The sequence below is a fragment of the Selaginella moellendorffii genome, unplaced genomic scaffold (genome assembly GCF_000143415.4).
Source record: "Selaginella moellendorffii unplaced genomic scaffold, v1.0 SELMOscaffold_72, whole genome shotgun sequence".
In the NCBI taxonomy this organism is placed as follows: domain Eukaryota; kingdom Viridiplantae; phylum Streptophyta; class Lycopodiopsida; order Selaginellales; family Selaginellaceae; genus Selaginella; species Selaginella moellendorffii.
Window position 1 is genome coordinate 806217 of NW_003314333.1, and position 14533 is coordinate 820749.

The following is a 14533-nucleotide window of genomic DNA, read 5'->3' on the forward strand; positions in this document are numbered from 1 at the left end:
CACCGATCACGACCATGCTACGCTTCATCTCTGGAGAGAGCTGCAAGGACCTCGACCGCAGCGAGCCTCCAGCTCCCGGGCCGCTGAAAGCAACAACAGCAGCAGGTCCGCCGAGCGTTGCCGAGACGAGAACCGCGAGTCCGGCACCCAGGCTATGGCCAGTGAGCAGCAGCGATGCGTTTGGATACGCCTCCACAGCCTGGCGTGTGTAGCTCACACCTTGGGAGACGTAGTCGAGGCTCTGGTTGGAATAGGTGGAGAGGCAAGAGCTCAGGCTGGGAAGCGACACCCTTGGAAGCTCTCCAAACAGGATCCGATCGACGCACAGGTCTGCCTGGGTGGAGGTGCCCCGGAACGCAACCACAATGCGTTTGTGAGCGGAGGTGGTGTCTTCCTCGTACACTAGGCCCCGAGCTCCGGTGTTTGAGGAGGGCTCGAGTGTTGGGACTTTGGGGGATGGCTTCCAGCCGGGGACGGAGGCGGGCGTGGCCGAGAATCCATAGGCGTTGGAGGAGATTGTGACGAGCGGGGAGATGAAGAGTGCCAGGCGCTTGGGATCATACTGTGAGAGCTTGGAGACTTCGTCCCACGCTTCTGGAGCTTCTTCGCTTGGTGGGATTTGTTTGGCTGAGCGGTGGTGGTGATGGCGGGCTAGAAGAACACTGGTAGTAACAATGGCGACCACAACCAAGAGCACGAGCAGGAGAGTGGTGCATTTGCAAACCATGGCTTTGGGATTTTTCTTCATTGGATCAAATTCTCACCTGTGTTCTCCCTGCGGGCCTGAGAATTAGAGATTCACCGGATCTCACCTATCCCCGTTGCCTTTGTCAAAGCTTCCAACTCTTTTTCACTTTATAATGGTCTAGATTTTTCAGCTCTCTCTTGCTTTATAATATCTCGACTCTTACATTTCGAGTCTTCACAACATGAAACTATGGCGCCCATACTATTTTCTTAGAACTGAATTTTAAGATTCACAGATCTCACCTATCGGCATTGCCTTGGTCAAAGTTTTATATCTTATGATCTAGCACCACACTTTTGGATTTCTTAGATTTTCTATTTCTTTCTTTATATTAATCTAGCAGTTTCTTAACAGAAGTTTAAAGATGCAGTTCACAAATTTATAGTTTTATCATCAACTCTGTGCAAAAGCGCAATCTCCAAGCGCTCTTGTTCAGCCTTTGGAATGGATTCTATAGTGAGAGAGAAATAATAAATTTCTAGAATGTTCTAGTATATGCCAGATATTCCTAGTAGTTTTCAACTACTTTTTTTTCGTTGGCTGACTATCGGAGAGGTAATGTTTATTTTAATATCATTGAAAAGTTCTGGAATGCTTTCACTTTTAAAAATCTTTTACCCTCCAGGCCCAATCTTCCTTTGCAGCGCACTGTTCCAAAGTGTAACCTTATATGATGCTTATGAGATATGATTAAAACTGTGACAGAGTATGTTGCGAGTACGTTCTATTTACTTTCAACTACAGTTAACCTTCAAAGTTCTTGACAGCTTTTCCCAAAGAGATGCAAGTTCATAAGGAAATAGAAAAGAATGAAAACATACATTTGTAAAAGTAGTGCTCTCCTTTTGATATGGGATGCATGGAGTATGCAAGTTCGCTGCTGCTAAGTGAGTGACAATAGTGAGAAGCCACAAGCGTTGAGATCCGCTGATCAATAAGCCGGACTGTTGAAGCTGTCTTGTCGAGGCCCTCGGATCCTCCCATACAAGCTAAACGCTGGTGCCTGGTTTGTCTTCGGCAAGAAGTACGCTCCCGGTCCTGGAGAATGAGGTCGCTCTCACGAGAAATCTTACCCCGGATGCTGAAAGATGGAGAGCTCCCTTCACTCTCGACGTTGTAAGCCCCCTGTCCCGGACTCCGGCTAGTCTGCTGGACTGGAACCTTTCCCGGCCTAGTCTCGAGTGGAAAATCATTCCATTCGTTGTTCTTCTTCACCAGGCCATAGATCGTAAGCGATGGACTCGTCCGCTGTGCATAGGACCGTCCATGGAAGATCTCGATGTGTAGGAGCCGGGGCTGGGGGTGTCACGTCCTGATAACTCGAGAAGCTTTTCTGCATCGAGAAGGATGGAGAGGAGCTCATGCGCTGCGGACTGTATGATCCCGGGCCGGGAGAGTTTGGAGTTCTTGGCGAGCTTTGTCTCGACTGCATGGTGAAAGCCGGGCCTCTGGGAAGCCGCACAGAGTAAGTACCGGGGCCTGGAAAATCGCTTTCTCGTGGAGACGTCGCCTTGCCAGTCTCTTGGAAAATATTAAAACATTCAATAACTAGAAAATGTATTTTTACCTTGGCACTATCAGCCAGTGCTGGTAATGGATCACTTGCAGAAGTAGTAGTCCCAACCTTAATACAAATTAATTAGATTAAATAATTATCTTGAAAATTCTGCCAGAATTCGTCCAGCCCGAAAGTTGGTGCGGGTCCTTATCTCCAAAATCGATCAATTAATCAATGCAATAATTTTATAAAGAGTTTTAGCAAAAGTTTCAACATGCAATTCTAAATTGAATTCTTCCTCTATAATTTTGCTCCCGGACAAAAGAGTTAAAGCCACGGAGGCTTGAAAGATATCTGTCTCTTTACTTGCACAGTGAGACTACGATCAATAAATTCTGGCTTCCAGCCCCATCGCAAGACCATGGATCGCCTTGCGCTCGGCCTATCTCTTCTCTTCTCGTCTCTCCTTGTAAGTAGTTCTTTCCAACTTCTATCGTTCAATCGTTACTAAAGCTGGGGATTCCTGTTTGGCAGCTTTCCGAATGCAGTGACATAATCTCCACGAGTTTCGCCGATGAAGCCTCGCCTCTGGGGGCATTCGAATCGGCTCGCTTCGGCGAGCAGATGAGAAGAGGCGTTTTCACGGCCGATGCAAAGCTTTGCCACCGTGCAGGATTTTTTTGTCATCCTTATGGAAGGCATGGAGGCAATGCCCACTTTGGCGATGCTGCAGAGAAGACCGCCCTTGCAGCAAGCAAGCTCGGAGGGAATGCTCACTTTGGTGACTTCCATGACCGTGTACGCTCGCTGGAAGCCAGAGATCTTGGCGGCAATGCACACTTTGGTGACTTCAAAGATCATGGAGCTCTGGGTGGAAACGCTCACTTTGGTGACTTTCATAAGGATCACGGGCTTGGCGGAAATGCTCACTTTGGTGACACTGGATTGGGTGGAAACGCGCACTTTGGTGACTTCAAAGACCACGGATCATTGGGTGGAAATGCACACTTTGGCGACTTCAAAGACCATGACTTGGGTGGCAATGCCCACTTTGGCGATTTCAAATCATTGGGTGGCAACGCCCATTTTGGCGATTTCAAAGACCATGGTTTGGGTGGCAACGCGCACTTTGGCGATTTCAAAGATCATGGTTTCGGTGGTAATGCTCACTTTGGTGACTTCAAAGACCAAAGTTTGGGTGGAAATGGTCATTTCAGAGACTTTAAATACCATGGATCATTGGGTGGTAACGCCCACTTTGGCGACTTCAAAGACCATGGTTTGGGTGGCAACACGCACTTTGGCGATTTCAAAGATCATGGTTTGGATGGTAATGCTCCCTTTGGTGACTTCAAAGACCAAAGTTTGGGTGGAAATGGTCATTTCGGAGACTTTAAATACCATGGATCATTGGGTGGTAACGCCCACTTTGGCAACTTCAAAGACCATGGTTTGGGTGGCAACGCGCACTTTGGCGATTTCAAAGATCATGGTTTGGGTGGTAATGCTCACTTTGGTGACTTCAAAGACCAAAGTTTGGGTGGCAATGCTCACTTTGGCGACTTTAAGGACCATGGCAATGGAGACTTCAAAGGTTTAGGTGGCAATGCTCACTTTGGGGACTTCAAAGACCATGGTTTAGGCGTAAATGCTCACTTTGGTGATGCTTCTCTAGGTGGAAATGCTCACTTTGGTGACCACGGATTAGGAGGAAATGCTCACTTTGGCGATGCTTCTGTCAAACCAAGCACTAGTTGCAAGAAGAACATGCCGCTGTATTTGATCCAGATTTTTACTGAGTACGAGGAAGAGGGTTATGGAGGAAGGAAGTCACTGCACTCTATGGACTGGGCAACCATCAAAGCCTTAATAGCGAAATGCTCCCCTGGAATGCTCCATCACTTCTTCACACTGGAAGAACTCCGACAAAGAAACGGTAAGTCCAAACATTCCTTTTGCAAACTTATCTTCTTACTCGTACTTGTGTAAAATCTTGACAGGAACTGAAAGTGTCCTCCCAAACATCCGTGACACTTATCCTCCACGGGCACTCCTGCCAAGCGCAATGGCTAAGCACACAAACTTCGGTAAGCGGAGCCTTGACTCATACTTGAAAGAGTTTAACGTCCCAAAGGAGTCTCCACTGGCAAGAAAAATGGCTTTCACTCTGGAACTCTGCAATGACAATGCTGGGGGGAAGATGAAGTGTGTGGCTTCCATGGAAGAAATGGCCGAGTTCGTCACCTCCACCCTTGGCCCTGTGGAGATTACCATGGTGACAGGAAGCAAGGCTTTTGCAGCCGAGGTTGGAAAACCTATCAAGCTTGGCGAGGTCAAGCCCATCACGAAAGGCGACACTCTTATGGTCGTCTGCCACACAACTATGTTTCCATACAAAGTTTACTTCTGTCACAAGGTGAGTAGCACCAGCGCTTCCAAAGTAAATGTGAAGACCAGCAGTGGCATGGAGCTCACTCCAAACGTTCTGTGCCACAAGATGGGCAAGACTTATGTTTGTCACTGGTTTGTGGAAACGGTCATTATGTTCGTTCCCACTGCCACTGTCTATGCTTGATTGTATCTAAAAAGCTAATAATGATGATGATGTTAATAATAATAATAATAATAAATTTACGCATTAAAACATTTTTAATAATAATAATACTAATAATCCTAATCATAATACTTATTGGTTTTGGGGTTAACAAAGAAATTATTTGAAATTATTTTTATTTTAAAATATTTTAAAATATTAAACAACTTCATTATTTTTAAACACATTTAAACTAAACATAGTTATGGTAGTCATAACGTACTTTGGACGCGCGGCTGCCACTTGGCCTCGTTGAGGATTCCATTACGTCCAAAGGAGAACTTTCCAGGACCAGGAACTGACGACGTTGTGTCGAGGCCGAGCTCGCCATCCTTCTCTCTCGGCACTCGCCGTTTTGTTCCGGAGGACAAAACAGAAAATCCAGGGCCAGGAGCGTACAGGATCATAGGGAAGCCACACGGCCCGCATTTTTCAATCACTGGCAAGCCCCGAGACTCGTCACCCCGCTCGAGAAGTCAATGTCCCGGAGCCTACAAGTACGAGAATGGAACCATCGGCTATGGTCTACCAGCTTTCACCATCACTGGCAAGGCGACGTCTCCACGAGAAAGCGATGTTCCAGGCCCCGGTACTTACTCTGTGCGGCTTCCCAGAGGCCCAGCTTTCACCATGTAGTCGAGACAAAGCTCACCGAGAACTCCACACTCTCCCAGCCCGGGATCATACAGTCCGCAGCACAGGATGCGAGAAGAGTTATCAGGACGTGACACACCCGGCCCCGGCTCCTACACCTCGAGATCTTCCATGGACGGTCCTTCCTTCAGCATGCACGGCCGACTTAGTAGCCCGGCTTCTTCCACTTCCAGGAGCAGCTCTCCGGGACCTGGAGTGTATACGATCTCTTCCAGGCCAACGAGTCCAAGCCAAAGTTCTTAGGAGGGAGTGGATTCTTTTGAGCTAGATAAAAATTCTTCCTCCACCATCACCATCACTATAATTTTTCTTCCATGGTAGCAATAACAACTTTCTAGTGAGCTCTAGGAACTCTCACACTAGCATGGGAACAAGAGCGCCTCAACTAGAGTGTCAGTGATTAGCTATAAAAGCAAGCAGGATGGTGCTAGCGTCCAGTCCAAGAAGCTCGAGCCTCTAATCACAACCATGGCAGAGAAATCGACACAAAGAACGTTGCGCTAGACACTTCCAGTTTGGTTTCCACAAACTTTGGAAAGCTGGCTACTTTGTGTGTCAGTGTTGGGACTGGGGCTAGGATGGTACTCGCCGAAGTCCCAGCCATCTTCGCCAGCTTTCTCGATGGGAAGCTGGCTTGGCGATGGCAAGAGGTGTCACAGTCCTGGACCGGGAGCACACAACGTAAAGAGGAGGCCGGACTGTCCAGCCTACACAATGTCTCCTCGGTTTAGAGACGCTGCAAAGGACCGGAGTCCCGGGCCAGGGCAGCACAATCTTCCTGGAACTTTTGGTGGTCCGGCTTATATCATGGCACGGCGGTTTAACTCGCCTCCCGGAGCTCACAGCGAAGCCATTTGCTTCTTTGTTTCCATCCTAGGCAAAGGTGCCGGCCCGAGGTGAGAGACAAACACTAGCTGGACCAAGACCGCAGTTGAAGGTTGGTTGAATGCTCATGCAAACGTTCCTGGTCACGGGGTTTATTCCAGCTACAGGCCCGAGCAGCTGCCGAAGAAGAACAAGGAGAAGTAAAAGGAAGTTGGCTACTTCATCGTCAAGGTGAATCCGAAAGGACCGGCTTACAAGATCACAAAGACGGGGACCTTCTTGATGCCGGAACCAGATGATCCGGCTTTCAATCCAGAGAGAGGGGAGTCAGGAAGAAGGGACTCTGGCAATGTAGGCAGGAGAGATTCCAGCTCCAGGAGAAGATCCAGTTTATCTCCAAGGCGGTCGTCGAGTCCTCCACAATCAGATCCAACTCCGGGACCAGGAAGATACCATGACACCGAGTTTCAAACAAACGGTCCCTGGAGAACTATCAAGTCGAATTACGTCCAAAGGAGAACTTTCCAGGACCAGGGACTGACAACGTTGTGTTGAGGCTGAGCTCGCCACCCTTTTCTCTCGGAGGACAAAACAGAAAATCCAGGGCCAGGAGCGTGGCAAGGTGACGTCTCCACGACAAAGCGATGTTCCAGGCCCTGGTACTTACTCTCTGCGGCTTCCCAGAGGCCCGGCTTTCACCATGCAGTCGAGACAAAGCTCGCCAAGAACTCCAAACTCCCCCGGCCCGGGATCATACAGTTCGCAGTGCAGGAGCTCCTCTCCATCTTTCTCGATGCGAGAAAAGCTTCCTGAGTTATCAAGACGTGACACCCAGTTACACCTCGAGATCTTCCATGGACGGTCCTTCCTTCAGCATGCATGGCCGACTTAGCAGCCAAGCTTCTTCCACTTCCAGGAGCAGCTCTCCGGGACCTGGAGCATATACGATCTCTTCCAGGCCAACGAGTCCATCATTTATGCTGTATGGCCCGGGAAGAAGAACAATGATTTTCCAGGGCCCTTTATTAAATTAAATTTTCATTTATGTTTAGCCTTAGAGAGTGTTTTGTGGTTATCAATGGAAGTTATATTAAACTTATTTAAATTAAATTGAAATAAAAAATTAAATTCCATTTTTTATCCTCTTCCACCACTATGGAAGGATGAAAAATTAATAATTCCATTTGTCAGGGAGAAAACTATGACAGAGTTAGATTATAATCTATAAACTAGGGGAGAAATGTCTCTTAAAATGCTATTCCACATATATTGTAAATATGTTTATTCAAAAATAGTGAAAACAAGAAGGATATATAGCTTTATGTATAGTTTAGAAAATGCCAAAAAAGATATAACAATTTACACTTAACTGTGATGTAATATTTTAACATTTGTATAACTTTACATTTTGGGACAATCAAAGTAAAAAGTGGAAAGATCTTTGAGAAAGCTTTTGAGTGTTATAAAATGCAAGAAGAAATCACTTTACAAAATATATAAAAAAAGTTTTTATATATATATTTATTGAGTCAATACACAAGAGTTATAATGATCTCATTAAAATTTGCACATGATGAAGTCAAAGAGCGATAACAACACTCTAAATTTCTAAATAGTTGGTATATTATAGGAGATGTTTAAGTTGGAGGACCGTCCTATGCTTTTGGATAGATTCTCAAGGTCTTTAGCTTGGACACCTGAGACAATGTTTGTACTTTTTGGAGACTCTAATTGGGCGGAAGCCAGAACGTGGACAATAGACGATGTGGAGCAAATAATATTAAATAACACAGAGGGACTTAATTGAGTAGGAAACCTGCTGCTGAAGAATATGAAGAGGTGGTGAACAAGAGGAAACAACATCCTCAATCCCCAAGAAGTGGCCGGCTTGGAAAGAGAAGAAAAATATAGAGCTTCTTCATACCAGCACTAAAAAACAATTGTAAACAGGGACAAATATAACTTCTCATTTCATATTTTTCTTAGCAATCTTGGAGAACGAGGACGCTCCTCACAATAAATCTTCTCCTGGATGCTGAAAGATGGAGAGCTTCTTCCACTCTTGACGTTGTAAGCCCCCTGTCCTGGAGAACGAGGACGCTCCTCACGAGAAATCTTCCCCCGGATGCTGAAAGAGCTTCTTCGGCTTCTCTGCTGGACTGGAAGCTTTCCCCGGATGCTAAACTCCGGACTCACCCGGCCTAGTTTCGGGCAGTACGCTCCGGACCCTGGAAAATCATTCCATTCGTTGTTCTTCACCGGGCCATACATCGTAAATGATGGACTCGTTGGCCTGGAAGAGATAGTATACGCTCCAGGTCCCGGAGAGCTGCTCCTGGAAGTGGAAGAAGCCGGGCTACTAAGTCGGCCGTGCATGCTGAAGGAAGGACCGTCCATGGAAGATCTCGAGGTGTAGGAGCCGGGGCCGGGGGTGTCACGTCCTGATAACTCTTCTCGCATCCTGTGCTGCGGACTGTATGATCCCGGGCTGGGAGAGTTTGGAGTTCTTGGTGAGCTTTGTCTCGACTGCATGGTGAAAGCCGGGCCTCTGGGAAGCCGCACAGAGTAAGTACCGGGGCCTGGAACATCGCTTTCTCGTGGAGACGTCGCCTTGCCAGTGATGGTGAAAGCTGGTAGACCATAGCCGATGGTTCCATTCTCGTACTTGTAGGCTCCGGGACCGGGACTTCTCGAGCGGGGTGACGAGTCTCGGGGCTTGCCAGTGATTGAAAAATGCGGGCCGTGTGGCTTCCCTATGATCCTGTACGCTCCTGGCCCTGGATTTTCTGTTTTGTCCTCCGGAACAAAACGGCGAGTGCCGAGAGAGAAGGATGGCGAGCTCGGCCTCGACACAACGTCGTAAGTTCCTGGTCCTGGAAAGTTCTCCTTTGGACGTAATGGAATCCTGGACTTGATAGTTATCCAGGGACCGTTTGTTTGAAACTCGGCGTCCTGGTGTTCTCCCGGTCCCGGAGTTGGATCTGGTTGTGGAGGACCCGACGGCCGCCTCGGAGATAAACTGGATCTTCTCCTGGAGCTGGAACCTCTCCTGTCTAGATTGCCAGAGTCCCTTCTTCCTGACTCCCCTCTCTCTGGATTGAAAGCCGGATCATCCGGTTCCGGCATCAAGAAGGTCCCCGTCTTTGTGATCTTGTAAGCCGGTCCTTTCGGATTCACCTTGACGATGAAGTAGCCAACTTCCTTTTTCTTCTCCTTCTTCTTCTTCGGCAGATGCTCGGGCCTGTAGCTGGAATAAACCCCGTGACCAGGAACGTTTGCATGAGCATTCAACGAACCTTCAACCGCTGTCTTGGTCCAGCTAGTGTTTGTCTCTCGCATCGGGCCGGCACCTTTGCCTAGGACGGACAACAAAGAAGCAAATGGCTTCGGGCTGTGAGCTCTGGGAGGCGAGTTAAACCGCGGCGCCATGGTGTAAGCCGGACCACCAAAAGTTCCTGGAAGATTGTGCTGCCCCGGCCCGGGACTCCGGTCCTTTGCAGCGTCTCTAAACCGAGGAGACATCGTGTAGCCTGGACCGTCCGGCCTCCTCTTTACGTAGTGTGCTCCTGGTCCGGGATTGTGAGACCTCTTGCCATCGCCAAGCCGGCTTCCCATCGAGAAAGCTGGCGAAGATGGCTGGGACTTCGGCGAGTACCATCCCGGCCCCGGTCCCGGCGATGACGATCCTCCACGCAAAGTAGCCGGCTTTCCAAAGTTCGTGGAAACCAAACTGGATGTGTCTAGCGCGACGTTCTTGGAGCTGGAAGTTTGTGTCGATTTCTCTGCCATGGTTGTGATCGGGAGCTTTAGAGGCTCGAGCTTCTTGGACTGGACGCTGGCACCATCCTGCTTCTCAGAGATCCCACTGCTCCTATAGCTAATCACCGGTACTCTAGTTGACAAGCTCTTGTTCCCCATGCTAGTGTGAGAGTTCCTGGAGCTCACCAGAGAGTTGCTGCTGCTACCATGGAAGAAAAATGGTGGTGGAGGAGGAAGAACCTCTATCTCGTCAAGCTCGCAAAGCTTAGCTCGAAAGAATCCACTCCCTCCTAAAATCTCTGGCCTGGGGACGCTGTTGTGGAGGAGCCTGGGATGAAATACAGTGCTGCCTCGACAAGAAGGATCGCAAGCCTGTGAGAGATTGCCTGCTACTCGTCTCGGAGAGCTTGTGATTCCAATTCCAGCACTGCTCCAAGCGGATCTGGGAGTGGTGCCGCCGCCGCCACCGCCGCCGTCCCAGTTCGTGTCGTGACCACTGCGCCAAAGAGCTGGCAGTTTGATCATCTTTGCTACCCAAGGCGCCCATCAATGGGGCTTTTTTTCCACAGATTGTTCTTCCTATCAGAGGTTCTTGATGAAATGGATTGAATCGAAGCCGAGAGAGCCGCAAGAATCTCACCTGGGATCATCCGCGACGGCCGCAATGCGAACAGCGCTCCTCCTAGGGCTTTTTGGGCGGGAGTGCAAGCGCTGCGTAAATGCCGACGTGGCAAAAGCTTAGAACCCTAAAATCTTCTTTCTTTCTAGGGCTTTTGGTCTCGCGACGATGCTGAAGAGAAAGGATTCGATGGCGAGGAACGAGGGCGAGAAGATGGAGATTATGCCTCTGGGAGCTGGAAGCGAGGTCGGCCGATCGTGCTGCCACATGACTTACAAGGGAAAGACGATTCTGGTGAGTGGATTTCGAGATTTCTTTCTTTCGAGCAAGGAAATGTGAAATGTGAGTGCTTACCTGCCCAGTTCGACTGTGGAATCCATCCCGGGTACACTGGAATGGCCGCGTTGCCGTATTTCGATGAGATTGATCCGTCGACAATCGACGTGCTGTTAGTAACTCAGTAAGGATTTTCCTTTTCGTTTCCTTTTATTGTTCTACTCTTCGTGATCTCTGTTCCAGCTTTCATCTCGATCACGCGGCCTCGCTTCCATATTTTCTGGAGAAGGTACTTGAGTTCTCTTTTGCGAGGCTGGTTTATAAAGTTTTGTCTCTCAGACCACATTCAAAGGCCGAGTGTTCATGACACACGCAACCAAAGCCATTTACAAGCTTTTGCTCACGGACTATGTCAAGATCAGCAAAGGGTCTGTCGAAGACATGCTGTATGACGAGCAAGACGTGCTGAAAACCATGGACAAGATCGAGGTATGTGTGGTGCTACCTGAGATCACATCACTTACGGTGCTTACAGGTTATAGACTTTCACCAAACTATGGAGGTGAATGGGATACGCTTCTGGTGCTACACCGCGGGACATGTCCTCGGGGCAGCGATGTTCATGGTGGATATAGCCGGTATCCGGGTCTTATACACAGGAGACTACTCCAGAGAAGAGGATCGCCACCTCAAAGCCGCGGAAATGCCAGAGTTTTCTCCAGACGTCTGCATCATAGAGTCGACTTATGGCGTTCAGATTCATCAGCCGCGACACGTCCGGGAGAAGAGGTTTACGGAGACTATAGCACAAACCGTGTCTCACGGAGGCAGAGTTCTCATTCCGGCTTTCGCTCTAGGACGAGCACAGGAGCTTCTGTTGATTCTAGACGAGTACTGGGAGGCTCACCCGGAGCTGCAACACATCCCGATCTACTATGCTTCACCGCTAGCCAAGAAGTGCATGGCGGTCTATCAGACTTACATCAATTCCATGAACGACAAGATCAAGTCTCAGTACGAGAACTCGAATCCCTTCAACTTCAAGCATATCTCTCCTCTCAAGAGCATCGAGCAGTTCGAAGATGTCGGGCCTTCGATTGTTATGGCTAGTCCAAGCGGTTTGCAGAGCGGGCTCTCTCGTCAGCTATTCGACCGCTGGTGTCAGGACAGGAAGAACGCTTGCGTGATACCGGGTTACGTTGTGGAAGGGACACTTGCAAAGACTATACTCAACGAGCCGAAGGAAGTTGCCCTCGTCAGTGGCCTCGTAGTTCCGCTCAACATGAGGGTGGTGTACATCTCTTTTTCGGCACACGCGGACTTTGCTCAGACCAGCGCCTTCTTAGGGGAACTAAGGCCTCCGCACATTGTTCTCGTTCATGGAGAGCAGAACGAGATGGGCCGTCTAAAGGTCAAGTTACAGGCGCAGTTTGCAGAACAAAACGTCAAGATAAACTCGCCAAAGAACTGCCAACCCGTGGAGTTTTTTTTCAAAGGAGAGAAAGTTGCAAAGGCTGTTGGTAGGCTGGCGGAGAAAACACCAGACGAGGGGGGCGCAGTGAGCGGCCTGCTGATCAAGAAGAGCTTCACGTACCAGCTGATGGCTCCGGACGACCTTCATGTTTACACACAGCTTTCCAGGGGCAGCATCCAGCAGAGGCTCTCAGTCCCATACGACGGCGCATTTGTTGTGCTGCGACACAGGATTGAGCAGATGTACGACGGCGTGGAACACGTTACAAAGGCCGAGAGCCAGACACTGAGGATCCATGACAAGGTGACGATTTCTCAGGAGTCAAACGAGCATGTGGTCCTCCAGTGGGTGTCCGATCCAGTGAGCGACATGATAGCGGATTCAATAATTGCGATCATCACGAAGATGGATCCTCGCTTGCTGACGGACGCCAATGGTCTGCCGAAGATTGAGGAGGATCTTACGGTTGTCCAGTCGCTGCTCACGTCTTTGTTTGGAGACGTCAAAGTAGACGAGGAAGGGAAGAAGCTCGTGATTTCTGTGGACGGAGTTGCTGCCACTGTGGACTACACCAGCCGCAGCGTCGAGTGTGACGACGACAATCTCAAAGAACGCATCAAATCTGCTCTTCACAGAATGCATAATGTTCTACACCCTCTGGCGATTGAAAGCTGATCCAACACACCTGGTCCTTCATGTGCTCGGTACGTTTTGTGATCATCATCGCAGCAACAAAATCCATGACTTTTAAGGTACGTTTTTTTCTGTTTTCTAGACTAAGACGGGATAGCGACGCGGTGTTGTTTGATCTTGCAGTCTGGAGTTATGCGCCCGACCCCGACTTGCCGACTTTTTAAGATCTGGCATGGTATCGTTTCTTACTCAACCGGCACCTTTCACCATCTGTGCAAGATCATAAGCTCGTCGTTGCTGACCTGTGTTGATGTTCTCGACAAGTGTTTTTTATATTCGAAGAGGTGGGGAATTATGCTTACAACCACAAACGACTGCCGCTGCACTGGTGTTTCACACTACTCCAGATTAAAAGATAAAAAAACGAAGGAAAAGGTATGTCTTTTAAACTTCCGTCAGGAGAAACGCATTTTGATATTATTGTTCATTCCTGTCAATGCAGCGCAGTGTTGGCGCGTTGGTTTCCACCACCATCGCATGGACTGCGGACTGGAAACTCTCGTGAAGCCCATGAAGTGGAATCCGACGGCATTCAGGCGTCGTCTAGTGGAGTTACAGGTAACTTTCTTCCCACCTAGCAATGTTCCAGCAGATGCTTCGCTTTTGGATCCTCCGATTTGGGGCCCCGGAATGTAGGAGTGCGTTCCGCGACGCGGTCAGAGCGATATCCGGAAGACTGGACGGACGGCTTTTCTTTTCCACAGGTGAGCTGTGCTGTGTCGCTTTGTTTCATTCCAAGTGAAACTTATCTCGTTTTGCGGTGCTTGTTTCTGTAGGAAAGAAATCGTAGCGAGCACAGCACAAGAGGTTCTCTCTATAATGGTAGAGATGCCAGAAGCTCCAGAGGGACTGCCAGGAGGTATAATTTTTGGAGCAGTGGCACTGTGGCAGTAGCTCACAGGGCAGGCCAGGCCAACAAGGAAAGCATCTGTGTTGGAAATGACGCTGAAAGGATTGGATTTATTCCTTCGTGCTCGAGCACATGGATGAAAGAGGTCGACGGGTATGGAAAAAAGAAGATGGTATATACAAATCTAAGCTCTAAGATCTAAGATCTAATGTAATGTCCAGGGATCGATCTGGAAGTTTGGGAGAGAGGATAAAAAGATATCATACTACTACTTCAGAGTACATTATAGTTACGTCTAAAGATATTCTTCCATTCCAGACAGACAAAGAAGGGATTGTGCTTTGCTTGGAGAGAGATCCTTTGGGAAAGATTCGAACCGGCGACCTCGGCGCTAGCAATCATGGGATCTCCACAATCTCCGACAGTAATTAGCAGCAGTTGTTTGCTCTAATTGCCCACGCTAACGGGCAGGGTAGTGAAAGTTTTGGATTGGTCCGGTCAATTTAGTTGGGTGCGAGCCACTGTGGACCAGACACGTGTCACC

The 14533-nt window shown here is 48.7% G+C and overlaps 3 protein-coding genes across 6 annotated transcripts; 2 read left to right on the forward strand and 1 right to left on the reverse strand.

Annotated features, from left to right (window-relative positions):
- The first annotated feature begins 2640 nt into the window (after window positions 1-2640).
- Window positions 2641-4899, forward strand: LOC9639935 (polygalacturonase non-catalytic subunit AroGP3). The gene is made up of 3 exons (XM_024660145.1): window positions 2641-2715; window positions 2781-4182; window positions 4247-4899. Exons 1-3 carry the CDS (start codon window positions 2668-2670, stop codon window positions 4819-4821), a joined length of 2025 nt encoding a protein of 674 aa, XP_024515913.1. The 5' UTR covers window positions 2641-2667; the 3' UTR covers window positions 4822-4899.
- Window positions 4900-8271: 3372 nt separating this feature from the next.
- Window positions 8272-10757, reverse strand: LOC112340925 (uncharacterized protein KIAA1522-like). Its single transcript, XM_024660142.1, has 2 exons — window positions 10718-10757; window positions 8272-10656 (listed from the first exon to the last, which is right to left on the reverse strand). Exon 2 carries the CDS (start codon window positions 10600-10602, stop codon window positions 8290-8292), a length of 2313 nt encoding a protein of 770 aa, XP_024515910.1. The 5' UTR covers window positions 10603-10656; window positions 10718-10757; the 3' UTR covers window positions 8272-8289.
- Window positions 10758-10847: 90 nt separating this feature from the next.
- Window positions 10848-14387, forward strand: LOC9639855 (cleavage and polyadenylation specificity factor subunit 3-I). Of its 4 annotated transcripts, none has more exons than XM_024660148.1 (9): window positions 10848-10990; window positions 11059-11156; window positions 11216-11261; window positions 11312-11461; window positions 11508-13198; window positions 13263-13514; window positions 13582-13843; window positions 13916-14161; window positions 14211-14387. In XM_024660148.1, exons 1-5 carry the CDS (start codon window positions 10865-10867, stop codon window positions 13119-13121), a joined length of 2034 nt encoding a protein of 677 aa, XP_024515916.1. In that variant the 5' UTR covers window positions 10848-10864; the 3' UTR covers window positions 13122-13198; window positions 13263-13514; window positions 13582-13843; window positions 13916-14161; window positions 14211-14387. The 4 variants fall into 4 exon arrangements, with proteins under 4 accessions (XP_024515916.1, XP_024515917.1, XP_024515914.1 ...); XM_024660149.1 differs by having other exon boundaries at window positions 13916-14142; XM_024660146.1 differs by having other exon boundaries at window positions 13916-14277.
- The last annotated feature ends 146 nt before the right edge of the window (window positions 14388-14533 follow it).